Source organism: Eurytemora carolleeae, unplaced genomic scaffold, assembly GCF_000591075.1.
Source record: "Eurytemora carolleeae unplaced genomic scaffold, Eaff_2.0 scaffold424, whole genome shotgun sequence".
NCBI lineage: Eukaryota > Metazoa > Arthropoda > Copepoda > Calanoida > Temoridae > Eurytemora > Eurytemora carolleeae.
The window spans coordinates 39,702-65,255 of NW_019396546.1; the positions used below are offsets into that span (position 1 = coordinate 39,702).

Below are 25,554 nucleotides of genomic sequence, written 5' to 3' on the forward strand. Positions count from 1 at the left end.
CTGAGTTGATTTTCAAAATCGAATAGTGTACATAAAGTTTTCAAGTTTTCATTTTAATTTATAAAAAAATCAAATGTGCATTGTTTCAGAATCTAGATAAAAATGAGGGAAGAGGAGAAATCTTCTGATTCAGTAAAGAAATCAGGAAGATATACGGTAGAGTTGTATAGTTGACAGTAAAGATAGTTGGATTTGATCTGAATACTACTATATATAGATAGTTGGGTTTGATCTGGATACTACTATATATATAGATAGTTGGCTTTGATCTGGATACTACTATATATAGATAGTTGGGTTTGATCTGGATACTTATATATATAGATAGTTGGGTTTGATCTGGATACTACTATATATAGATAGTTGGATTTGATCTGGATACTACATATATAGATAGTTGGGTTTGATCTGGATACTTCTTTATATAGATAGTTGGGTTTGATCTGGATACTACTATATATAGATAGTTGGATTTGATCTGGATACTACTATATATAGATAGTTGGGTTTGGTCTGGATACTACTATACATAAATAGTTGGGTTTGATCTTGATACTACTATATATAGATAGTTGGATTTGATCTGGATACTTCTATATATAGATAGCTGGGTTTGATCTGGATACTTCTATACATAGATAGTTGGGTTTGATCTGGATACTACTATATAAAGATAGTTGGGTTTGATCTGGATACTACTATATATAGATAGTTGGGTTTGATCTTGATACTACTATATATGGATAGTTGGGTTAGATCTGGATACTTCTATATATAGATAGTTGGATTTGATCTGGAAACTTCTATATATAGATAGTTGGGTTTGATCTGGATACTACTATATATAGATAGTTGGGTTTGATCTGGATACTTCTATATATAGATAGTTGGATTTGATCTTGATATATTCTATATATAGATAGTTGGGTTTGATCTTGATACTTCTATATATAGATAGTTCATAAGACTACGAACTTCATTTGACTATTTCCATTATATCCATTATTCTGAGCCATATTTAACTATAATGTTTAAATGTATCACTTATTGACATTATACCACAAATATGTATTCTCAGGAATGCATATCTGCACCAAAACAAACCATTGGGGGGCTCCCCTTCACTCATACATATTTAACAAATAGATGATCATACATGAATGAAAGGGAGCTAAAAATGGTTGCATGGCTCAAATTTGGTCGTGTTGCTGGGATCATTCCGATTAATTTAAAACACTCGTTTCATTAACGATTTTACACTAAATAAATCCGGGCTGAAAAACCACCTCTCAGTCAGGACTTGAAACTCCAAGCTGTAGAGTGGAGCCTAAAGCTTTCCCTAACACTCATGATTTGATTTGATTTGATTTGATCTGGATACTACTATATATAGATAGTTGGGTTTGATCTGGATACTATATAGATAGTTGGGTTTGATCTGGATACTTCTATATATAGATAGTTGGATTTGATCTTGATATATTCTATATATAGATAGTTGGGTTTGATCTTGATACTTCTATATATAGATAGTTGGGTTTGATCTTGATACTTCTATATATAGATAGTTGGATTTGATCTTGATACTACTGGTAGAAAGCTTGAAGATGATATTTGTCATATCGGAGGATTCTACAGAAGTCAGGAAGGTGGAAATACATACAAGTCAATGAGAGTAGATTCAAGGAAAGGGGTATAGGGTTTGTATTTATTTAACTATGATGGATTAGGACTGCAAACAAACTGGTTTTGTTGTAAGTAAACAGCTATTATTAAACAGTGAGTCCACAAACTAGACCTACCCTGTCCCGTCCATAAATACTCTGATCTTTGTTTACAATATTTTTATTGTTTTGATAAAACTAGTTCCTAGCAGTCAGAATACGTCACAGTAAAATGTGTACACAACCCCTATCTTCTACCAATGTTCAGGCTGCCCCAATAAACATGGGAATAAGTGACGACTACTCAGTAAAACAAGAAAATTACTTTGTCCAAACAAAGTAAACTCGGATGTCGTCGTTGTTCATCTTGAAGAGACATTACAGATCGACACATCATTACAATTGCCATTTACTGTTTTCATCAAATAATTATGCATAAACTTTTTAAATCTGGTTTTACTGTGCTAATTCTTAAGAAAGGCAATCTAAAATCGTCACCCAATTCCCATGTTTATTGGGACAGCCTGTGTCATCAAATTACAAAATACAACAATTTGCCGAATGATATTTCCATCTCCTAGAAGGGAGAAAACGTGACATATTCTCAGTACATAATGCCCAACAGGTCATTTTTTCTTTTTTTTCTAGCCAAACCATCTAGATAGATTGAATGTATTCTTGCAAGGAAGGATTAATTTTTTACATTTTTTATGTTGGATTTACACTGTTTTATGCTCATCTTTTTTCCACTAGCTAAAGAGCCCGGCGTTGCCCGTGGATTAAAAAAAAACCACTTCGCATATTTAAAACTAAACACGTTAAAACAAAGGGACCGGGGGGTTAAAAATTAGAGTTTTGAAAGAAAAAAACTATAAGCCAGCTTTAGCTTACATATATATATGTATATAAATATATGAGTAAAGAGTTAAATATATAGATTATTCTAATCTTATTTTAGTTTTATTACAATTTTGGGTAATGCTTACTTTACTACTTATTTTGAGTAATGCTTACTTTACTACTTATTTTGAGTAATGCTTACTTTACTACTTAAATATCTTTCTTATTCGTTGTGATGTTAAAGAAAATGTTGCTATTTTAAACGAAAACCTGTATCTCTCCCAAAATTGGCTAATTTAATAATTTTCTAAGCTCTTTTGTAAATTTGAATGTTGAACTTGTTTAGAACACCAAACCCTGCAGCAAGACAAGCTTTTAGCATTCGTGTTGTCAACATTGGAAGAAGCAGAATACTGAAGGTAAAACTAATAAAAATATCGCGCTAAAATACTTTCTACTAAAAATTTATCCTGAGCTAGAAATTTTTTTGTGTGATACTCAAAATCCCGATTGCTTAATCTCGATATCTACAGCGGGCACTTTTAATTTGAGTATCAATGCTTAGTTTCTTCATTTTAGTTATTCCTCCAGAGTAGGATTACCGTGCAGGATATCAAATAAAGTTTAAATTAATCTGCAGATTAACGAAAAGATCGAGATCAAGCATTGATCTAGTGATCTCGATATCCACAACGGAGTTCCCAGCTCAGTATTTTTTATCTATACGTATATTCAGGACCTAAGCACAGGCGAGGTGTTAAAAACTAAAACAGAAATTTCTGGATTAAAGGTTAGTTGTCTTTTTAAAAATCTGAAATTTTTTTAATCGTAATTTTTTATGATTAACTATTATTTTTTAAAGGATTTTTTGAACTGGTTGGAAAAGGCAGGAGCTGGAACAGACGGTGTAATTCTTACCTCTCATGAACAGGTTGCTGGGATAAATCAGAAAAAGTTTCTACAGTGTCGGGAGGAGGGGGGGGGGGGGATGCTCATATGTAAAAAGTCAGATTGTTAAGAAAATTAATTGTTAATTATTTTCTTTAGGATCGTAAGATTTTAGTTCCTCTGTTCATTAAATCTCTTGAGAGGTCTCACCTCCTGCAACAGTGTTCTGATATTATAAAAGGTTGTTTAAGACATACTTTATTTATTTTGAATTAACTTATTAAAATGTTTTCATAAGTTCCATTTTTTAGGATTTTGTAACTCTACTGATGTGATATCTTCAATTTCTAACAAGGAACATAAACATCAATAAAAATAATTTAAAATTAATCTACATTCTACAGGGTTATATATTGTGAAGACTTGGAGAAGAAATAATTTTCGAATATGGGGGAGCCTGATAAAGGGGGTGGGCATGTCCCCCTTAAGAAGGCTTGCCCCATCCTGTGGGGGGGGGGGCAAGAAGTCCATAGAAGGGGGTTCATATAGTTCCTAAAATAGCTAATTTTCCCAAAAATTTGAAAAAAATATGCCCCCACAGTAATTTTTTTATAAACCCTACACTCTGTAGGCAAACTCAAGTTCCACTTTAACATTTGCTTAGATTCTTTTTATTTTTTGCCCTCTTTTATTAAATAATGCCTCCAAGTTAGGATTTTTTAAATTACACTCACACATTCTTATTTAAATTGCCCCACCAGACATAAATTTGCCCCATTTTTTCAACATTTGTAACTTTTGATTTTTTTACAATGGCACCAAATATTTTTGTTTTTTACCTAAATCAAATTTTTTTATCTCCAAAAGATTTATAGATACAACCAATTTTTAAATTTACAGCCCTATCTTAAAAAAATAAAAAATTTTACCCCAAAATAAAGATTTTAGATTTCCCATACACAAAATTGACAAAACTGAAAAAAGCCCGCCAAAACTAAAATTCGCCCCAAAAACAAAGATGTAGAATTTCCCACCAACTCTAAAAATTGCCCTTAAAAAATTATATCTGCCTCTGAAATATAGGTTAAAATTTTTCCCACACAAATTTCCCCCAAATTATAAAATTTTCCCCCAAAATATCCTTAATTGGTAAGGTATTTTTTTTCTTGGTTTGAATTTAATGCACATTTTTCTTGCCCACCCTAGAAATGTTAAGGGGGGGGGGGGGTGATTTTTCAAGAAAATTTATATTCCTATCTATCAACTAATAATTTATATATTTACACTTATATTCTGTGCAAGGAGCTAATTACTTCTCTATCTCTCCGATCCTTGTGTAAAACTGTTCTCCGGGATACGAACCTTCCAACCTCTAGAGCTGTTCATAGGTTAGTTTTATACTTTGTTCAGACTTAATATTAGTGTAAAGGGAAATTTCAAGAGCAGTTTATAGAAACGATGTAAGTTTGAAACTAAAAGTTAAAAATGTTTTTCGTCTTTAAAATGTCGTGTTTAGTTGGACTTATTGAAACTTATTTTGTCTTAATTTAGTTAACAAATTAAGTCTGATGCTCCATTCGGCTTAGCCTTTTACGGTAATATGAGCTTCAATCTGACAATAAAACTAGTTACTTATTCTATTCCTAAAAAATGTGTGTTCATCGTCGAAGAATGCAAACATCCACCATCAATTAATTTAAAATGTAAAAATAGATATTTATCTTTCTCTTCTTCGAAATGTGCGAATCATTCCCACAACCTCTATTTTTGGAGGTTTTTAAATATTTTCTCCTAAACACTTTTTCTTTTTTTGTTATTTTTTTGTTATTTTTTAGAATAAATTACTTACTTACTTACTTACTAACAAATTAAAATAAAATATTAAATTTATACTTATTAGATGTCAACGAGTTATTGAGATATTATACAAACTGTCCGACCCTGAAATCCAAAGCAAGGAAAAAATTCCTTCACAGGATCAAACAGAAACTAGAGAAACTTCAACCTCAGCGGAAACAGAAACTAGAGAAACTTTAACGCCAGCTGAAACAGAAACCAGAGAAACTTCAACGCCAGCTGAAACAGAAACTAGAGAAACTTCAACGCTAGCTGAAACAGAAACTAGAGAAACTTTAACGCCAGCCGTAACAGAAAGTAAAGAAACTTCAACGCCAGCTGAAACAGAAACTAGAGAAAATTCAACGCCTGCTGAAACAGAAGCTAGAGAAACTTCAACGCCAGCTGAAACAGAAAGTAAAGAAACTTCAACGCCAGCCGAAATAAAAACTAGTCCAACCATGTCTAGTCTAGAAACTACAGGTTTAACCGAACCACAACAAAAGAAACTTCAAGAATCTATTTTATTGTTCGTCACCACCCTAGAGGAAGAAAGAGAAAACCTGTGTAAACTTGAAAAGACTGATAAAATACAGGTGCCATCTTTAATAGTATTTTACACAGACCTTATCAAGCCTTTCATAAGTTTAAAGCTAAGAGTAGTAAAATTAGCGAGGTTTTACTTGTAAGTTAAATTATAAAATTATGATTGTGAACCCAGCTTGGTCTGTAACAAAAATTTCCCGGTACAAGTCAACCCACTTAACTTAAATTTTTAAATTAGGCCATAAATATTCCCGTAGTTCTACCGAGTTCCCTAATACAAATCTGTCTAGTGGTTCATGAGTTATGTTTGAACATCCAAACAGACATCCAAACAGAGATTACTACTTTATATTAGATGCCCACAATTGAATACAATTTTACTTGATAACATTGAAGGACGGTCCCGGGTCCATTGTTTTCTCTGGCTTATGGATTTACTGAATTTGTTTCCCTGGACCGGATACATGGAACTTTCTGGGTTGTGGGTTGAACAAATGGTATTTTATTCTATGTATATGATGGCATAAATTAGACGATAGTTGAAAAGGAAAAGAATTATAGGTCAACCAGTTTTTGTCAAAAATCAATTATTTCAAATTAAAAATACTTTCTTTAGAGCACGCTGCGACCTGTATTTGAGGATAGGTTAGGAGAAGGATGGAAGGTTCGAGAGAGAATGTTGAGAATCAGGTAATTTTTTTTTCCTTGTCACGCATCTATACTTTAAAAAAAAGATTTAGCCTCCTGTGAGGATCGAACTCACGACCCCTGGTTTACGAGACCAGTGCTCTATCCACTGAGCTAAGGAGGCTTCACACCTGATTAATACTGTTTCCTTATCTTTTGTTGGAACAAAGTGTATAGTTGCAACATGCTTGATAACGTTTAACAACTAGTTTCTTGTCATGCTTAAAAAAAGAGATTTGCCTCCTGTGAGGATTGAACTCACGACCCCTGGTTTACGAGACCAGTGCTCTATCCACTGAGCTAAAGAGGCTTCACACCTGAATAATACTGTTTCCTTATCTTGTGTTGGAACAAAGGGTATAGTTGCAACATGCTTCATAACGTTTAACAATTAGTTTTTTGCTGAAAATCATTTTATTTTTTCAATCGTAAGTGAAAAATGGACATAAAGATATTTTCGAATAAAACCCCAATATATAAAAAAAAGGATAATCTTATAAACTTGAATGTTTCAGACGAGCCCTGGCTGAAGCAAATGTTGGATACAAGAAACTAGAAGTAACTAACTTTATAATAAAATTCTATTAAACAAGATTTTATTTGACTTTAATTACAAATACCAAACAGCTTTTTTAAGGTAATATGTCAGTGCAAACTATTTTCTAACCCCAACCCCCTTTTTTCTCCAGTATGTCATGAATGAATAGATTGTAGGAGGTTTATTGCTGAATTGGGTAAAGTAGGTCATTGGATAAAATCTATCTTTGGGTGAAAAGTTTCTAACAAAGGGCGAAAACATGCCAATTTAATTTCGATTTTTTTATTGCTTAACCCATCAAAAATTATCCAGTCGTAAAAATAGATATCTTTGCACCTTGTTCTCCGCTCGTGAAAAAATTATGTGAATGACGTACAATTGACAGAAAACAGACAAATCAAAAGTTGTTAAACCATCTTGAAATCATAGCAGACAATAAAACCTTGAACCTCGTTCTCTCTTACTTTAGCAAAATTCGTGCAATTTATTGCATATTAGCTTCGGAACCCAACCCAGCGTTGCATAGAAATTGAACTTTCTTTTAGCAAGTCAACTCACTCAACTTGAAATTTTGAGGCAAAGCGGTCAAGGCTTTCATGAGTTTGACTTACAAACAGACAGAAATAAAAACGGCGACTTATTTCTTGATAAATAACTTGAAACTCCATTCTGAAACTTGGATGCTTTCGGCAAATCTCCACATTTTTATTTGATTTGATGTATGTACTATCCAAACCTTTGGAATGATTACTTCAGTTTTATGGTTTATAATCCATTTCCGTTCTCTTTAGGAGAGCCGGAGATCAGGGAAACTGAACCAGGTTTTGGAACCGGTCAATCTACAGGAGGAAGAGAAGAATGAGCTGCTCAAAATTCTAGAGAAACATTTTAAAGGTACACTTCAATATTTAGCTATCTTAAATTCAGGGGTTTCATTTCTCAGAATTTAGTTGCAGAATAAAAATTGAAATGGCAATTGCTTGCCTGGGGCTATATTTTTCATAAGATGATTTTTATACTAAATATTTTTTGTCGCACATTTAAAAAAAAATTTTACTGTTTTAATCTGTGTCATAATAAAGGGGATGACTTTGCATGGTTATTTTGACCCTTTCTGTACGTCCTTGGTATTTGTCCACTTGAAGTGTCCACTTTCGTAAGTCCTAGGCACACATTGGAAAGTTTATTTATTTATGTTCTTTAACTAGTATGCGTTAAAGCGTTTACATTAAAAGAAGAATGATGGGTCTCCAGTAAATTATAATGCAAACCATGAGAATTCTAACATTTATGTGGCACGAAATATATCTTAAATATATAAAACATTATGATTTTTTCAGGAAGTTGCAAAGTTCACTAAGATTTTCCTAATTTTCGAGTCCATCCTAGAATTCGACGGTTTCCAGTCTCAATTCCATACAATCCTCGGTAGATGATTTCATGGAACCTGGATAATTGTTTAATTTGGAACCCTTGATTCCTGTAATGAGTAGTGAGCTCCCACTCACAAATATATAGAGTCTTTGATTTGATTTGATTAAATCGATATTGAAAGCATTATTTAAAATACTCTAAATGAATTATCTCATAGATGTGATGTTTTTATACTATTACTAGTTGCCATAAAAAAACTCAATAAAATGTCGGTATAAAAAAAGATTTATCTGAGATGTGATAATGTTTAATTCTTTAACCGTGTTCAGATAATTTAAAATGTGAACAAATGACTAGGACTTACAAGCCAAGAAGTCATAAAAAAAGAGGAAAATTCCAGGATGGAAAGTAAGAAATCTAAGCTGACTTTTAGTACTAAAGAGCTAACCTCTGCATTCTAAATAGATTCTTATACGGTAAAGTAAAAAAAGATTTTGTGAGGATCGAACTCACGACCCCTGGTTTTCGAGACCAGTGCTCTACCACTGAGCTAAAGAGGCTTCACATATGAAAATGTTTATTTTTCATCTTGTACTCAGTGGAAACTTAACAGAGTTGCAACATGCTTGTCAAGTGATAACATTAGTCTAAAGTATATATATAGTAGGACTTACGTATATATTGTAGGACTGAAGTATATATAGTAGGACTGAAGTAGGACTGACTTATATATAGTAGGACTGAAGTAGATATAGTAGGACTGAAGTAGATATAGTAGGACTGAAGTATATATAGTAGGACTGAAGTATATATAGTAGGACTAAAGTATATATAGTAGGACTGAAGTATATATAGTAGGACTGAAGTATATATAGTAGGACTGGAGGATATATAGTAGGACTAATGTATATATAGTAGGACTAAAGTATATATAGTAGGACTAAAGTATGTATAGTAGGACTGAAGTATATATAGTAGGACTGTAGTATATATAGTAGGACTGAAGTATTTATTTATTTATTTATTTATTTATTTATTTATTTAAAGAGAATTGCTGGGGTTGTTCCTGGCCCCAGTCAATCCCACCCCTCAGCACTCCCCCTAATGATACGTGTATTCCTCACGCCTGAGGGAATCTGGTTAGTCTGCTTAAGGCATGTACTATTTATGAACCCTGAATGAAAGCGTACCCGGGTGTAGGGATATCAGAACCCGTAGTATTCTGTAGCCCCAGGCCACCATCCTTGGCCCCCCTAAACTCTTGGTTTAGTATGATCTTTAGCATGGTACATGAACACCTTATCCATTTATCTTTCCAGGCAATATTAATAACCTGCCTTTATTACATTTATTGTTACTCCGGGTCCCTCTCATACCACAATGATGGGTTTTCCCTATTTATCAATTTTGTTACCTGTTCTCATGGATATTTGGCTGGCTAGAAATAAATCCGCTTGTGGTCAAGACTCAGGATGCATTATTCTGGCAGATTCCTCGTTCTGATGAGCCACTGTCCTACTAGTTGGTGAATACGCACCACTCTGTTTCTAAGTTCCCACATCCCAGCTCTATCTTGTCCAAGATATTTTCTCAGGATAATACTTGTAGATAGTCCTTGGTGGCGGTTTACAAACTCCTCAATCCCTGTGCTATATCTTGTCCTTGATACCAGTGGACATCTGAGGATTACGTGTCCCTCATCCAGTTTAACATCTTGACCACTCTTCCTGCAGCCTGGGCACATCTTCCACTGTTTACTAAACTTGTTCTGCATATGGTTTCCCAACAGAAGATTCCCTGACCTTGCCATGTACAGCACCATACTACACCGTGAATCATTCACGTGCTTTTGTAAATTGAACCATTCTGATGGTTGAGGTTGAGATCTCAGGGATACATGTTCCCTCTTCTCATCCAGGACGAAGATGACCGCTCTCTCGATCACTTTCTCCTTGAGTTTGAGGCCCTCAATGGGTGTACCAATCTCTCCTTCTATCTCCAGTATCAACTTCATCCAAGGATCATCTGCTCCTTGGTCTCGTAACTCCTTAACACACCCCTTCAGGATTGGATCCTTTTTCCTGTTCAGAATTCTCCAGTAATTACTGCCACCTTAAACATCTCAATGTTAGAATTGTGCTAATGTAATTATCAGTCCTAATCTCTTTTTTTTGAGTCAACTATACAAATATTTCCCTACCTTCAGCCAGATCCTGTACTTAAAAGGCATCAGGCCAGCTTCTGTCCATGACGATACTTTGGAGGTCGATCTTGGGGTTTGTAGAATAAAGTTACCAACCGTGGTCTGGATCCTCTCAATGGCTCCCACTGTCTGCTTGCTCAAAGTCAGTGCCTCTACTGCGTAGAGAATGGAAGGTATCCCACAGGATTCCCACAGAATTCTTGCAAACCTGTCAAGGTTAGCTCTCGTCAAACTCATGATGGAATGTGCAATTCTCCTTGCACCTGAGATTACATCCTGCTCTTTCCTCACCGTACACTTTCCTCTCAGTTGGATATTAACTCCAAGATATTTAGCCATCATTGATTCCTTCAGCATGTCTCCTGTTTGGCCTATATTCCAGGATCTGCCAGCTTTTCCAGTGCTCAGCACAAAAGTTTTGGCCACTGACAAGGACATCCAGGTATTCTTGCAATACCTATCCACCACATCTAGCAGGGTATTCATCCCTTGACATGGAGTCCTAGATACTTCAACTCCTTGAGTCTAGCTCCTAGTCCAGATATATAGAGAGCAAATAGTAATGGAGAAAGCGCGCATCCTTGTTTCACTCCACGAGTAAACCACAATGGGGATGATAACGTCTTCCCAATCCTGATCTGTACACTATCGTTGTAATACATAGATTGGACCATACTCAGTACTCGTCCTCCAAATCCACACTAGTCCAGCTTCTTGTACAAAATCTCTCTATCTGAAGGCCACAGATATTTTGAACCCCTTTTTCTTAGCCTTCTTGACTGTGGCTAGTAGGAGCAGAATACAGTCAGTTGTAGATCTAACAGGTCTAAATCCGTACTCAGTTTCTCCGAACATGTTTTCACGCTCGCATACTTTCAGCATCCTCATATTTATCGTTTTTGTTATTACACTCAGCAGCAGACTTGACACCTTGATGGGTCTTTTTTCCTTCACTTTAAGCGATGCTTCCTTTTTATCAATCAAGGTCATCTTTCCTGTGTTCAAGGATTTCTGGTGTTTCACTTGTCTCCAAGCATTCGTTAACTAGCCTTGTGACCATTTGATAATATAATGGGGTTGCATTCTTATACAGCTTGGTTGGAATATTATCTATCCCTGGAGCTCTGTTGTCTTTATGACTCTTTACAGTATCAGTTACTTGTTTAACAGTAACTCCAGCACAGACCTCTTCCTCAAACTTCTTGCTATCATGCTCTCTTTTGATCCATTCACCTTGATCCTCATGATGTAGAGTGTACACAGCTTTAACCAGTTGTTCGCCTCTGCTGCTGAAGATCTCTGATCTCTGACCTTTGTACATTTTCGCCATCTCAACCAGCACTACTTCTTGTATCAATGCATTAGATGTTACCAGGTTACCCTCATTGTCCTCCACTGCTGATATCCCCATCATCAGGCTCATCACCTTGTTGATTAGCTTCCAGAAGTTCTTTGTTTTCAGGATTATTTTGGTACGTAATTTACTTCGTTCTTTCATCTTACCCTCCAAACTTTCTCCACAGTATTTTTCAGAAATATCTTGTAGGGCTTGTAATTTTTAGACAAACTTTCCTCCTCCTCTAGTGTCCACATGATCCCTGCTGCCTTTTTTGTTGCCTTTGCTGATGCCAATCTCTTAGTTGCTCTTTCTAGAAACTTTCATTTAACTTTCAACTTTCGCATGTACGGTGTTGTGAACCATACCCCTAAAATTACCCTATTGTAAGGTCGTCTCTGACAAACTGTACCCCCGTTAGACCCTCCGTCCACTTACCAAACCAAACCTTTCCAAGGCTTTCGCGTAGATATAAACAAAAACCTCATGGAGCAAAGTGCATTAAAAGAACCAATTTAAACATAATTTTCAGTGAATCATTTACAAATAAACAGTGAAATTACTTTAACCAGATAAATATTTATTTCAGAAGAATTAAATTGCTTTAGACTTCAGTTCAAACAACTTTTCGCCGTACCACAGTTTTCTAGATTTAAGTTCCATATACCTAATTCACAACAGTACCTTTTAAACCTTTTTATTTATCAGTTCACAACAGTGCCTTTTAAAACCTCTATTTATCGATTCACAACAGCAATAAAATATGATCTCCAAATCCTGCAAAGCCTACTAAACCTAGAGTTTCCAAATCCTGCTAAACCTGCTAAACCTAGAGTTTCCAAATCCTGCTAAACCTGCTAAACCTACAAAACCTAGAATTCCAATACCTTTTAGGCCTTTGTTCAATTCTCAATGGTACATGTTTCTAAACCAATTGTTCGATTCACAACAATACTCATTTATTGATAAAACCAGTGTTTCGGATCCGGATCCGGTCGGATCCGTATCATTTGGTCGGATCCGGATCCGTATCAGGAAACGTTGATATGGATCCGGGTAGCGCCAAAAATTAACCAAAACCATGGAATAAATAAATCAAAATGTCTATATTTTTTAAAATTTTTTTTGTTACATTTCGCCGGTTTCGGAATATATAATAAATATAGTTTATAAATTATAACCTTGCATAACATTTAATAGGGAAAATCCGATTCACAGAATCAAAAGTTACCTTGGATCCGGATCCGGATCCAAATCAAAATGATATGGATCCAAAACACTGGATAAAACCTTCAACTGTTAAATCTTTATTAACAATTATTATTTATATGCATGTATGCCAATAACAATTTGTATTTTGTAGGAAACCTTGTTACTGAAATATACATTTTCAAGAAGTTGTTCTCATCTATGTGTGTCTGGTAGAAAAGAGTGTTTTCCTTGCCAATTCGCCTTATTTCCCTCTTTCGAGTATTGTTCCTTTTGTTCGGCTCACAGGTGTTGTTTTGACATTAATCTGTTTCCTCACATCCTTCTCACCAGTTCCAAAAGCCTTCATGCCTGCACACCTGAGAACCTCCTGCAGGAAGATTGTCTTATTGTTTATTGACATCCCTTCATAGCCGGTGTCATGCCTGCAGAGAACTCGTACCTGCAGCGAACTCTGGTTATGCACGCGGCAAAGCGCAAGTTTCTTGAAATGTAAACAAACAAGAATAATTTAATTTATTTGAGTTTACGGCTAAATTTCTGTAATTGATCCATCGTTTTGAGGCATAACATCACTGGGGTCTGTCCTAGAAAACACTTTTTGACCCCCCACCCCCCCTCCTTATAAGTTTTTATACATATAATTAAAAACATAGCTTAAATGTACTATAGTGCGCGCTTCTAGAGGTACAATGTCCACAAATGGGGGGGGTCGTCAATTGAACATTTTTTTCTAAAATGCAGTGGAAAAATGGNTGGACCAAATATGCTAAAATGTGCTAGCAGTCTCCAATTTTCAAAGATTTTTTGAGAAATTTAAATTATAACTTAATTTACCTTTAATACGACAGAATAGAAAAAATTGCACATTTTCAATGATACTGATAGAATTGAAGTTTTTTAAAACTAAAAGACAAAAAAGATTTCAAATTTTTTTTTTGAAAATCTTTAGAAAAAGGACCGAGTACATTTTGAAGGCTAGAACGGCAAATTACATTAAAATCTTTTCACAGCAACCCCCCAATTTATTTACAGTATATATATATATACAAGACTCGCATTGTAGTAGAATAAAACGACGTTTAGTCGGTTAACACACAATTAATATCTTTGGAAATGGGACGAGCACATTTTCGAATATTATGCCTAATTTTGAAGTTTAACACGGCATTTTAGAGAGAAATATATATACTAGACTCGCATATTGTAGTAGAATAAAACGACGTTTAGTCGGTTAACACGCAATTAATATCTTTGGAAATGGGACGAGCACATTTTCGAATATTATGCCTAATTTTGATGTTTAACACGGCATTTTAGAGAGAAATGTTTCATTTACGACCCCCCCCCATCATCTATAGGTTTTAACCTCTAGAAGAACTTTTTACTACAAAAAAAATGAATTTTAGTAGACTAAAAAGCCTAAACGCACTTTTTTTCGGAGAAACCTTGAAGTCTAACCCTGAAATAATAAAAAATAAATATTAATTTATTAAAATTTAAAAGTTGAAATTGCGTGTGCAAGCATAATAGGGCAGGAGGAGGGGTCGAAAATCCCGATATTAGAACTGAAACAAATCCCTTCCATAAATCCAAGTGTTTGTTTATGTTTAAAGAATCTTGCGCTTTGCCGCGTAGCATAACCAGAGTTCGCTGCAGGTACGAGGCATGGTGTTTGGCATGGGGTGAAGGGAGCAGGTGGGGGGGATAGATAAAACTCCTAAGAATGCGCGAATACCGGATAATATTTTCTTAATTCTCTCTCTCTATGACAGCTTGCTCTGACAGCTTGCTTATAGAAAAGTTGAAATTGCGTGTGCAAGCATAATAGGGCAGGGGGGGGGGTCAAAAATCATTATATTAGAACTGAAACAAATCCGTTCCATAAATTCAAGTGTTTGTTTATGTTTAAAGAATCTTGCGCTTTGCCGCGTAGCATAACCAGAGTTCGCTGCAGGTACGAGTTCTCTCCAGGCATCACACCGGTCTTGTCCTGTAAGGCCTCGTCCATTAAATACTTTGCGTTTATAGGAATATAGATGCTCTCATCCTCTTCAGCATCTAGGCTCTGCTCCTTTTCAACCTCTAGAATTAGTCCCGCATGGTCACTCCCCATAAATATCTCAGTGTGTTCATCGATTGCTAGGCTATTAATTTTGCTCATCAATCAACCGGAGGTCAGAACATAGTCAAGGATCGTCGAGCATCATTAGCCCTCCCCCCATCTTATCACCGAAACCTCATTCTACTGTGATTATCCTGTATGCTTTGAACATAGAAAGATCTTCATGATGGCCTTCCCTTAGGTGAGTTTCGACCAACCCTCAAAGGGTTGACTGTTGTTCTTCAAGGATATCCGCCACCAGTTTCTTGTTAATTGAGCATCCCAACCCATTCACATTCCAGAAGGCACACTTTATTAAGGGTCGATGTATTGTGGGATTAACTGCATTTAAAGTTCGGTGTTTTGAGTGGAATGCTTGTCTTTGCTTCCGTTTGCTTCACTTCATCTTGTTGGTCCTCTTTTCTCACCTCTCAATACATCAGTCGCCTAAAAACTTTATTTATTCATTTACTTAATGTTTTTAGTATCCAAAGATGTACTGTATACCCAGTCCTTTTAACGAGGATACCCTCCCAATGATGACCTATACATACAATCCCTTTAATGTAGCCAATCCTTCTGGTTGAACATGTATATATTCCCTTTAATGCATAAAGTATTCCAGAAGGAACATGTACATATAGTCCATTTAATGTAGATAATACTTCATGATGAACCTGTATATAGTCCCTTTACTGTATATAATACTCCTGGATGTACGTGTGTATAGGCCCTTTAATGTGGATAATACTCCTGGATGCACATGTGTATAGTCACTTTATTGCGGATACTAATCCAGGATGCACATGTATATATTCCCTTTAAAGTAGATACTACTCCAGGATGACCTTGTACATCGTCCCTCAGCTGTATAGAATACTCCAGGGCGAAGGTCTATACATACAGTCCCTTTAATATAGATAATCCTTCAGGTTGAGCATGTATATAGTCCCTTTAATGTTGATAGTACTCCAGGATGAACATGTATACATAGTCCATTTAATGTAGAAAGTATATATAGTAGGACTGAAGTATAAATTCTTATTTATCAAAATTTCAGCAAACATTAAGCAAATTAGTTGGAGAAACACAAACTCAAGTTTGAAAATTTAAAACAGAAAATAGTTTTTGTTTCAGTTAGATTTGTAGAATCCGCAACATTTTGTTTTCGGATCCAAGGGGCTAAAACAAACCAAAATATGCTCTCCAAACACAAGTCTCAAATGTTAACTAATAAGCGAATTAAAAACTTCATACTCTCTAATATTTCTTTAAACAGAAAAAAAAATTGAATTTTGAAAACGGATCAAAACACCAGTAAATTCGAAATAAATGTTCATGTCCTGGATCCGCATGAAAATTAAATGGATCCTAAGCACTTTTTTTCGTATACTTTCTATTAGGCAAACTACCCATTCATACCGAACTGTTAAATTCTAATATTTCCTCTTTGTATTCCTGCAGTATATGTAATTTATACTTGATCAGACAAAGCTATTAAGGGTACCATTTGCGTTGTGAATCGGAGATTGCAATCTTTATATTGAGGGTAACTTGAAATCACGCTTACAGTCGTTACAGTCTCTTCAATAGCAAAGAAGATTTGATATTTCAAACTTAAACTCTTTGATTTAATAAAATCAACAGTTTGACTTTATGTAATTTCTTACTTTTAAGAAAAGATTATGCCTCCTGTGAGGATTGAACTCACGACCCCTGGTTTACGAGACCAGTGCTCTATCCACTGAGCTAAAGAGGCTCTACAGAAGATGAGTAATATTCCTTAAAGATGTACTTTGTGAAAATTTAACAAAGTTGCAACATGCTTGATAATATTAACCAAGTATTCAAGCAGTGCTGTATATTCTTACTTATCAAAATTTCCATTAATTGAATGAAAACATTTCTTTTTCTAAAGCTAAATAGGGTTTTCTTTTTGCTATTTATTCTCTTTGAAAATAAGGGTGAAACTATGGGGCACTTTTTAGATAAAAATTCTTAACTCTACCTTGCAACCGTTCTGAAGTTTTGTTTGATACATTTAAAAAAATATTTGATAGTTTTATTCAAACTCATTCAGATTTTTGCTTTTTGTGTAAGTCAAATAAATGTAAGCCAGAACAAAATTTTTTCAAAATAAATAAAGATAAGTATCAAAAAAAATTTTTTAATATAGAAAAACTCAACTTCATACAATTACACTTGCTATAATTACATTTCATAGAGGTTTCATTTTATATAATTATATTTTCTATAAAGTTACAATTCCTTTAATTACACATTCTGTAGTTACACTTCCTAGAATTAAATTTGCTAAGATTAGCATTTCCCTATTTTAAATTGATTTCACATTTATATAGCTTGTTCTATAGCCGCGGCGCTCAGCCCAGAAATGTTCTTTAAAAATTGATCCCATTCCTTTAGAGAACTCTAGATCTCAGCCTCTGTAGCCATTAAAATAAGTTTGCTAAATACAACTTAAACTATCTAATAAAAAAGCAGGGTTTAAGGTCATAATGTTACAGATTTTCAACTCTTAAAAAATTTAGGAAAAAGTGAAATTGCCTCCTGTGAGGATTGAACTCATGACCCCTGGTTTACGAGACCAGTGCTCCACCACTGAGCTAAAGAGGCGATTCACAAGGAGAATAATACATTATAATTTCTTCTTTTTGAAAAATCAACTGAATTGCGACATGCTTTATAATATGATATACTTATGCAAGGGGAGAAATAAAAAAGGGGATAAGCCCAAACAATGATACACAAGCATGAAAGGGTTGAATGCGAATTTAATATCCTTCCTCAAGAAATGTCATTAAGTTTCTCCTTGTGACTTTCGCTATCACTAAAGATTCCATGTTTTTAAAATCCAGAAATAATTAATTTCAGACGATTTTGTTTTATCCTAGATGTACGGCACCCGTTATATCAAAGTTAATTTTCCTCTTTGTTCGAGAGGCTGAGGCTTCAAGAAAAATATAAATTCTATGCTTCGCATGGTTTCTTAATATTTCCGTCAAATCAAAACTAGGGAGAAAACAACATTCAGACTATGTTACTACGGACTTCAGGGTGACAACTACTAGACAGAGAGATTGCTTATAAAGGAATCTGACTACGGACTGCTCCTGAAGTTGCCCAGCTAAGAATAGCTGTATCGACCATCCTGTCCGAAAATGAAGTCAATGTAATCTGAAGTTAACTGACGTATTTCTATAATGCATGGGGGTAAAGGTGTTTCTCCATCTCCCAGCTGTCATAACATTTTCTAGAGCCTCTCCTGAATCACATAAAGCCGTAACTCCCCCAACTTTGAATGATTTCTCTGTATATTTGGATCCATCATAACCGAATTTGTTCAACATTGTTCTTGTTTGTTCTACTGCAGTGGAATGAGATAATCAGGTTCCTACTAGAGCAGAATGATATCCGTGTTGTTTTGAGATTCTGAAGTTCAAGAATTTCCCTGTTGTTATATTACCTTTGAACTTGAGATTAAATCTTCTGTAATAAAGACGTATTACCGAAACTGGGCATCCTGCAGATCCCGGCCTAGCTGGAATATAACTGGAACTTCCTTAATAATATTGATCATTCTTGCTCCTGGCGAAGAAGATAACAATGTGCGATCCTTGATCGTCCAAGTCGATATCTCTAAGTATATTGTAGTCCGAAAATCGGCAGAAACTGTGATAAATGATTACACACCGGACTAGTGCTCTAAATTCTTCTGCTTTTATTTTAAATAACTCGTCCTTGAACAGGATTATGATTTTCTGTATGAGATCTTGGATCACTAAATTGTCAAATGCACACGCTTTTTTCACTGGTTTCCTTCTTTGAGACATCTTTCTCTTTAGACTATTTGACGCTGCCTTAACTGTTTCCGTGACAGCTGAAAACTCTACTGCTAGAACTGTTTCCAGTGCCCGTATGCTTGGGATGACTTTACTAAAAAAGGAAAGTGATTCCTTATTTTTAAATCCTTCCGCTAGGAAATGTAAAATTGATGGTTCCGACAAGTTTGGAAATGGATACCCCTGATGTTCACAGAATGCTTCTATTTTCTTCACCATAGGAGTGTAAGTTGCAATTGTAGACTCAGGGATAGGGGGGGTCATCATAATATTGACTGCTTCAACTAGGGATGGGTCACGATCCAACATGGCCGCAAATTTCGGGAAATTTGCTAGCGATAGTCCAAATGGTGGTCTTACCCCTCGTTTCTGGTACTGTAATCAAGGGTTCTGTGATATGGATGGTTAGCCCCAGATCTGGTCTCACCAACTCGTAAGAGGTACCTACTCTTGCCAATTCCGGAAATTGAACATCGGCCATTATATCTGCAAATAAACCTTAATTCTTTCTTTTCTCGATTTTTCTAATCAAAATCAATTATAAAACCAAATTTACTATTTTATTTCTTTCAAGATTTTTGCCAATAAGGTAAGTTATCATTTGCGAAATTGTTTGTGTTAGCTTAATACACTGTAAAATAAATGTTGTAATTTGCTTAGTTATAACTCTGTTTTCTATTTCTGCAAAATTAAAAAAGAAACAAAGGACAACATCGGTCTGATAATCTCTATTAAGTATTGTCTTTTACAAATCTTTTCATTAAAAGGCTGCTATTCTCAACTTTGAAAGTGCTTTATTACATAGTTCCACATTTATTCCAGGTTATCTTGATTATATATCATACTACAATAACACTATAATGTTAACATTTTATATACTTTCTGATAGCTTTTCAACTAACAAATACTAATAAAATAATCCACAATCCCAGTGTAAAATAACTCGAAGAGAGACATTTTTATTGGCAAACTGGAAGATAATCAATGACATTTTGTTTTCAATGTTTATATGATAATTTTCAAAGCGATCATCTGGAATTTGGGATTCCTTGAAAATAAACTATCGTTTTTATTAAACACAAGAAATTCAGGGGAAAATAAAATGAAATCTTTAATTTCCTAACTGAATGTTTTCCCGTTATGCAAAAATTACCAAAAGTTTGCTGAATGCCAGTTTGGGATAACAAGGATGGCTTGAATTTCCGGATAGTTAACCAATTTCTTGAAGGTGAATATAATCTCTTTGACAGGGGGGCAACAGAAATAAACTTCGGACCCGACTAATTCTTGAGCAAAAAAATCTATACCCGTGCACTTGTTTTGAGGGATCTTGGAAAAGAATCTGGTGCAAACTGCACTAGACTCTGAAGCAAACGCATCGACCGTAGGGAATAAATGAAATGCCTGGAAGATTCTTCTGAGATAATTTCTGGAAATTCCCCATTCATCTGTAGATTGGGAAAATTTGCTTCCTAGGTCTGCTAGAACGATCCTTGAGTGACTCCGGGGGGTCCAGACTGGTACTATTGATCCTGAGTTCTAATTCTAAGAATTTTACTTTCACGATATCCTGTTGAATCATTGGTTTCCTGGACCCCTTAGACAAAAAGGAGAAATTGTTTTTGAGTCTGTTTGCCAATAAACAATGGATGACTTAAATTTGACATTATCTTTTTTGCAAAGTTCTAAGAATTTAACTGTGGCCAGTAGTTCTCTGTGCCCTGACGATAAGGTTTTCTCTACTTCGTCAAACTCAAATTCTTGAATCTGCATGAACTTGTCCTTAAGGAAAATAAAAGCATGTGAATCTGAAGCGTCGGACACGATCAAACCTGGTAGGATTTTATCTGAGTTGCAAACCTCTTGTATGAAACTGCTGATTTCTTGATAACCGACTGTCTTTGCTCCCTCTTTGGTTACAGGGATCAGTTTACCATTAAACTTAATTAAATGTTCTTGAAGGAACTCCAATTCTCTTTTACAGTGTTCATCTAGCTTGACTTGAGATTCCCAACCTGCCTTAAATACTTCCTTCCCAACCACATGCTGGATATGCCTGGTCATGACCGATACTATGTTCCCATGGGACCTCCCTAAACTGTGAATTTTTCCCAACAAAACTGCTAGTTCCTTCACTCTGAACCATTTCTCCGGGTTCTTCATCTTGAACAAGACCTCCTCAATCAACGCTTGTGTGATGGAAAATTTCTCCTGCTGTATAAAGTATCTCATAACAATTGTATCTGTTATGAAGCCTTGGAAAACTGCTGATTGCTTGGGGTTCAAGTCGGTTTTCTTCCACTGAATGTTGAAGCTGCACAGCTGGAAAATATTAAGTACGAACTGAGCTTTGTATTTACATTCTAATTTGGACTGGGCTAAAATGCGACCATCGTCAATGTACATGCTTAACCTAATTTCCAGCTTGTGCAGGAAACTCTTGATGGGATTTATCACCCTCGTTACGATGTAAGCCGCTAGTGAATAACCATAACACATAACATTAAAGGTATAATAAACCTTTTCCCCCTGATCATTTAGCACTGAAAATGAGAAAAATTTTCTGTGCTCCTTATGTAACCAAAAATGAAAATACATGTTTTCTAAATCAAAGATTATCTGATAGTCATTGGGTAACACTGAAGGCTCACAATTCGACAAGGTGTCCATAGAAAATGGTCTGGTAACTAACAATTTGTTTATACAGTGAGATAGATCAATAACCGGTCGTTTCTTTGTCGTACCTGCAACGTAATCATCTTTAACGACCACTGACATAGGATTCACAAATGCAGGTTTAGCCAAGGTAAGAGAAACAAAACCCGCTTTCTCCCATTCTGTTACTTTCTCCGTTAAAAACTCCATATTCCTTTGTGCCGATTTATTGTTAGGCTCAGTGTAACTCTCCGGTGGGAGAGCTGCAAAATCCAACTTTACTCCATATCTTAAAATGTCCAACACCCATGATTCGGCACCAATTACCTCCCGCATAAATTTGACCCATAAAGGATCATGAATGGAATAGGGTTTGTCCGACAAATTGTAGTTCCGGTTGGATAACTGTTCCAATAATTCTATTATGGTGAGTTCTGGATTATCCCATCCTTTTTCAAGAATTATGGATTCACAAAATTCTATAAAATATTAATTATTTTCTCAAAATGTTCAAAAAACTAAATAAACGGTCTTACTCTTTCTTCTTTCCTGTGTAATCAATTTATTTCCAGACATAAAATTTTTTCTCTGGACCGAGTTTAAAACCTATTAAAATTTTTTTCCGGACCAAGTTTAAAACCTATTCCGTGAAAATTGATAACTGAACATGCTGGATGATAAATAAATTTTTTCAAAATGTCGAGATAATTTCTTGTGATCTAACCAGTTGTATTAAATAAAACAATATAGAGAACACCAGCCTGTCGTTAATATTCTGACTTTAGAATTTATACCATGAATGAAAAAATACATTTAGAATTTTTCCTTATAAGTAACATTGTGGTTCCAAGTTCTCCCCCCCCAAAAAAAAATACCAAGTGTCCGATTCTCTCTCATGAATAAGCCACATAATAAGTTCCAAGTTCTTTAATAATCCGATTTCTTTGGTACATAGCTAGTTAACCATGTAGTTCCGAATTTTCCCTTAAATAAATAACAATGTGGTCCCCATTTCCTCAACCATAAATAATAATTGATTTCGGATTCTAAAATGCAGTTTCTATTTTTATGATAAGTAAGATACAATTTAATTTGGATTCTCAATTTATTAACAGGGTAAACATGAACACAAATTTTTAATGATAAATTTTCTATAATATTCATTCATATTAAACTATAACGATTCCTCAACTGAATACTGGACTAGTTATCACGTTTCATTCGTTAAACGATGCTCAAGTCTGGTATATTAATCTTGACAAACTTTGAAGCAGATACTATTGAACCGATAATCCTATAATTTAAATTTAAATTCTAAAAAACAAAAGAAAAATTCTCTTGACTAGAAAGTTACAAGAACACAAACAATCAGCAACAAGTAAAAATTCTAACACTTTGAATTTGGTTAATTGAAATAGACAGAACAATGGAAGACTTAATCATATTTTCCAATTAAAGCATTTGCAATCATCGCGGGATTACTATGGATTTACATAAAAAACAATCTACTATCTATCAACAGAGAAAATAGTTAAATGCCTTGATCTTGAGCTTCAGGCTGATGCTGGATGAGCCGCAGCGCAGTAGCTTCCGCATGATACTGACTATCTCGCAGAGCCAACTTAGCCAACTTCCGTTCGACGTCTTCGGGTTTACACATGTTATCACCGTGCCAGTGCCCATAGGCATCACATCTTCCACACTTAGAATTCTTCTTCCGTTCCTGTAGTTCGCGGCTGCTATAGGAGTTCTGAGCTGGAGGCGGAGGGGGAAGCCTGGCGTACCATGGGGAAGGTTTGAACAAACTTGCTCCTCCTGCTGGATAGTTGGTTGCTCCGCTGAACCCTTGTGGCGCAGCATACTGTGGGGGAAAACCATCCTGGGGGGTAGCGATCCATCCTCCTTGAAGACCTGGAGCTTGAAGAACTTGTCCTTGGAAGCTGTTGTATGGGGAAAAAGATGAAGAGGTTGACAATCCATTCCCTCGGTATTGGTTATAACTTGCTGTGGGATACGGTGTATAACCTGCTCTGGAGTTCTGGAGTATAACCCATGGCCTGCTCCTGGATACGGATGATCCCTCTTTCTGTGTATAAGTTGGAACGAGGTCTATAAACAGGTCTGTATCTCGAGGATCCGTAAGATTCCCTGGCTCTGCTAGCTAAATCCTGCTTCTTAGCGGATTCTTCATCTTTTCTCTTCATCTTTAATTCTTCCTTCTTCTTGAGTTCTAACTTCTTTTTAACCTCCGGGGGAACCAGTGAGAAACTTTCAGTTTCAGGAAGGGCTCCTGCACCTTCTTCATCGTACTGAAAGGTAACCAGCAGTTGAAGATAATCCGCCTCTGCAGTTCGTGCCAGTTTCCTCAAGGTTTTCAACTGGTCTTCTTTAGCCTTCTTGTCCTGGTTGGATACTGTAGGAGGCAGGACCCAGCCTGCGTTGGTTGCCATCAAAGAGGAGATAGTATCTTTCCTAGCGTGATACTTCTGAACCAGTTCAATTCTGACTGCACTGTTCACACTGTCATGTTTGGAACAATTCTATTTTAATAGCTAAATTAACACCTTTCAGATGAACATTCATAGGGAACAATTTTTGGACCCCCCCCCCCCCATCCATTTTATGCATAGATCTTATATGTTAGACATGGATATGATTCCAACCCCTTTTAAGTGAGCGCTACTGAAACTATTAAGGTGAAAATGATGCCAATATTCCAAACCCCTTTTAAATGAAAACCGTTGAAACGATTGAGATGAAAATAAAAACCCTGAATCTTGAATAATGATTGATTGAAAATGTAAGAAGAAAAATAAGTTTCACATTCCAAACCATGCATAAAATACTTATTTAACTAGTTGACACACCCCTTAACCAATGGCGACTCGCCTTTATTACTAAAAATGGCGACTCGCCCTAATTGTCGTTAAGCGACACGCCTACTGCTGAAAATCAGGCGGCCCGCCTGATACATTAATGGCAACACGCCTAATTTCAAGGAGGCGACACGCCTAATTCTAAGGAGGCGACATGCCTAAATCTAAGGAGACAACACGCCTAATTCTAAGGAGGCGACATGCCTAATTCTAAGGAGGCGACACGCCTAATTCTAAGGAGGCGACATGCCTAAATCTAAGGAGACGACACGCCTAATTCTAAGGAGGCGACACGCCTAATTCTAAGGAGGCAACACGCCTGATTCTCAGAAGGCGACACACCTGATTTTCAGAAGGCGACACGCCTGATTCTAAAAAAGGGACCTGCCTTCAAATACTAAAAATGCTCAATGACTGCATGCCTTGAATTTGAAAAAGTAAAACATAGACTGTATATCTTGTGATCATAATCCATTGAAAGGTGTTAATTTAGCTTTCCTGAGCTTCAAGCAATAATTGAGCTTCATGGTTGACTAGTTCTTCCGCCGACATGGACTCTTCTTTAAGTAAATCCATCTTCGGACTGAAATGAAAAAATTCTATAAAAACTCTTTTTTATATTATGTGACAATTAAATTCGAATTTAACAGGTGGGTGGGTGGGTTAAATTAGGTCCTTTGACTTGCTTTCAATGTGCTGGTAACGGAGTGACTGGGCAAAATGAACGTGGTGCGCATTAACGCGGCATTCTCTGAAACCCGGAAAAGGAATCTAGGGTGACGCGAAAAGTTGATAAAAAACCCAAATCTAGGGTGCCACGAAAAAAAATATTTCTTGGAATGGAATTGCTAGGTTATTTTGCCAAAGATTGATTGCGAATCCAAACTTCGCTCTAGAATTGTAATATTTTCCTCTTCGTTCAAGAGGCTGAGGCTTTG

The 25,554-nt window shown here is 35.7% G+C and overlaps 1 protein-coding gene and 5 non-coding genes across 6 annotated transcripts; 1 reads left to right on the forward strand and 5 right to left on the reverse strand.

Annotated features, from left to right (window-relative positions):
- The first annotated feature begins 87 nt into the window (after positions 1-87).
- LOC111705270 (maternal protein exuperantia-1) lies at positions 88-8,660 on the forward strand. Its single transcript, XM_023477776.1, has 14 exons — positions 88-156; positions 1,565-1,645; positions 2,246-2,289; positions 2,851-2,923; positions 3,241-3,294; positions 3,367-3,435; positions 3,552-3,633; positions 3,704-3,747; positions 4,695-4,780; positions 5,293-5,824; positions 6,391-6,464; positions 6,977-7,019; positions 7,791-7,893; positions 8,340-8,660. The coding sequence occupies exons 1-14, from the start codon at positions 103-105 to the stop codon at positions 8,357-8,359; spliced, it is 1,359 nt and encodes a 452-aa protein (XP_023333544.1). The 5' UTR covers positions 88-102; the 3' UTR covers positions 8,360-8,660.
- On the reverse strand, positions 6,513-6,585 carry Trnat-cgu (transfer RNA threonine (anticodon CGU)). The gene has a single exon. It is a non-coding gene; the product is annotated as a tRNA-Thr (tRNA).
- Positions 6,699-6,771, reverse strand: Trnat-cgu (transfer RNA threonine (anticodon CGU)). Its single transcript has one exon. It is a non-coding gene; the product is annotated as a tRNA-Thr (tRNA).
- A 201-nt stretch (positions 8,661-8,861) lies between the features above and the next one.
- On the reverse strand, positions 8,862-8,933 carry Trnas-cga (transfer RNA serine (anticodon CGA)). The gene has a single exon. It is a non-coding gene; the product is annotated as a tRNA-Ser (tRNA).
- A 7,978-nt stretch (positions 8,934-16,911) lies between these two features.
- On the reverse strand, positions 16,912-16,984 carry Trnat-cgu (transfer RNA threonine (anticodon CGU)). The gene has a single exon. It is a non-coding gene; the product is annotated as a tRNA-Thr (tRNA).
- Positions 16,985-17,787: 803 nt separating this feature from the next.
- On the reverse strand, positions 17,788-17,859 carry Trnat-cgu (transfer RNA threonine (anticodon CGU)). The gene has a single exon. It is a non-coding gene; the product is annotated as a tRNA-Thr (tRNA).
- Between the last annotated feature and the right edge of the window lie 7,695 nt (positions 17,860-25,554).

What these genes read in the sequence shown, in the direction of transcription:
- LOC111705270 (XM_023477776.1), top strand. Translation starts at nt 103, where the DNA reads ATGAGGGAAGAGGAGAAATCTTCTGATTCAGTAAAGAAATCAGGAAGA. An exon ending in CAGAAATTTCTGGATTAAAG is followed by an intron (nt 3,295 to 3,366) that starts GTTAGTTGTCTT and finishes TATTTTTTAAAG; the next exon opens with GATTTTTTGAACTGGTTGGA. An exon ending in ACCTCTAGAGCTGTTCATAG is followed by an intron (nt 4,781 to 5,292) that starts GTTAGTTTTATA and finishes TATACTTATTAG; the next exon opens with ATGTCAACGAGTTATTGAGA.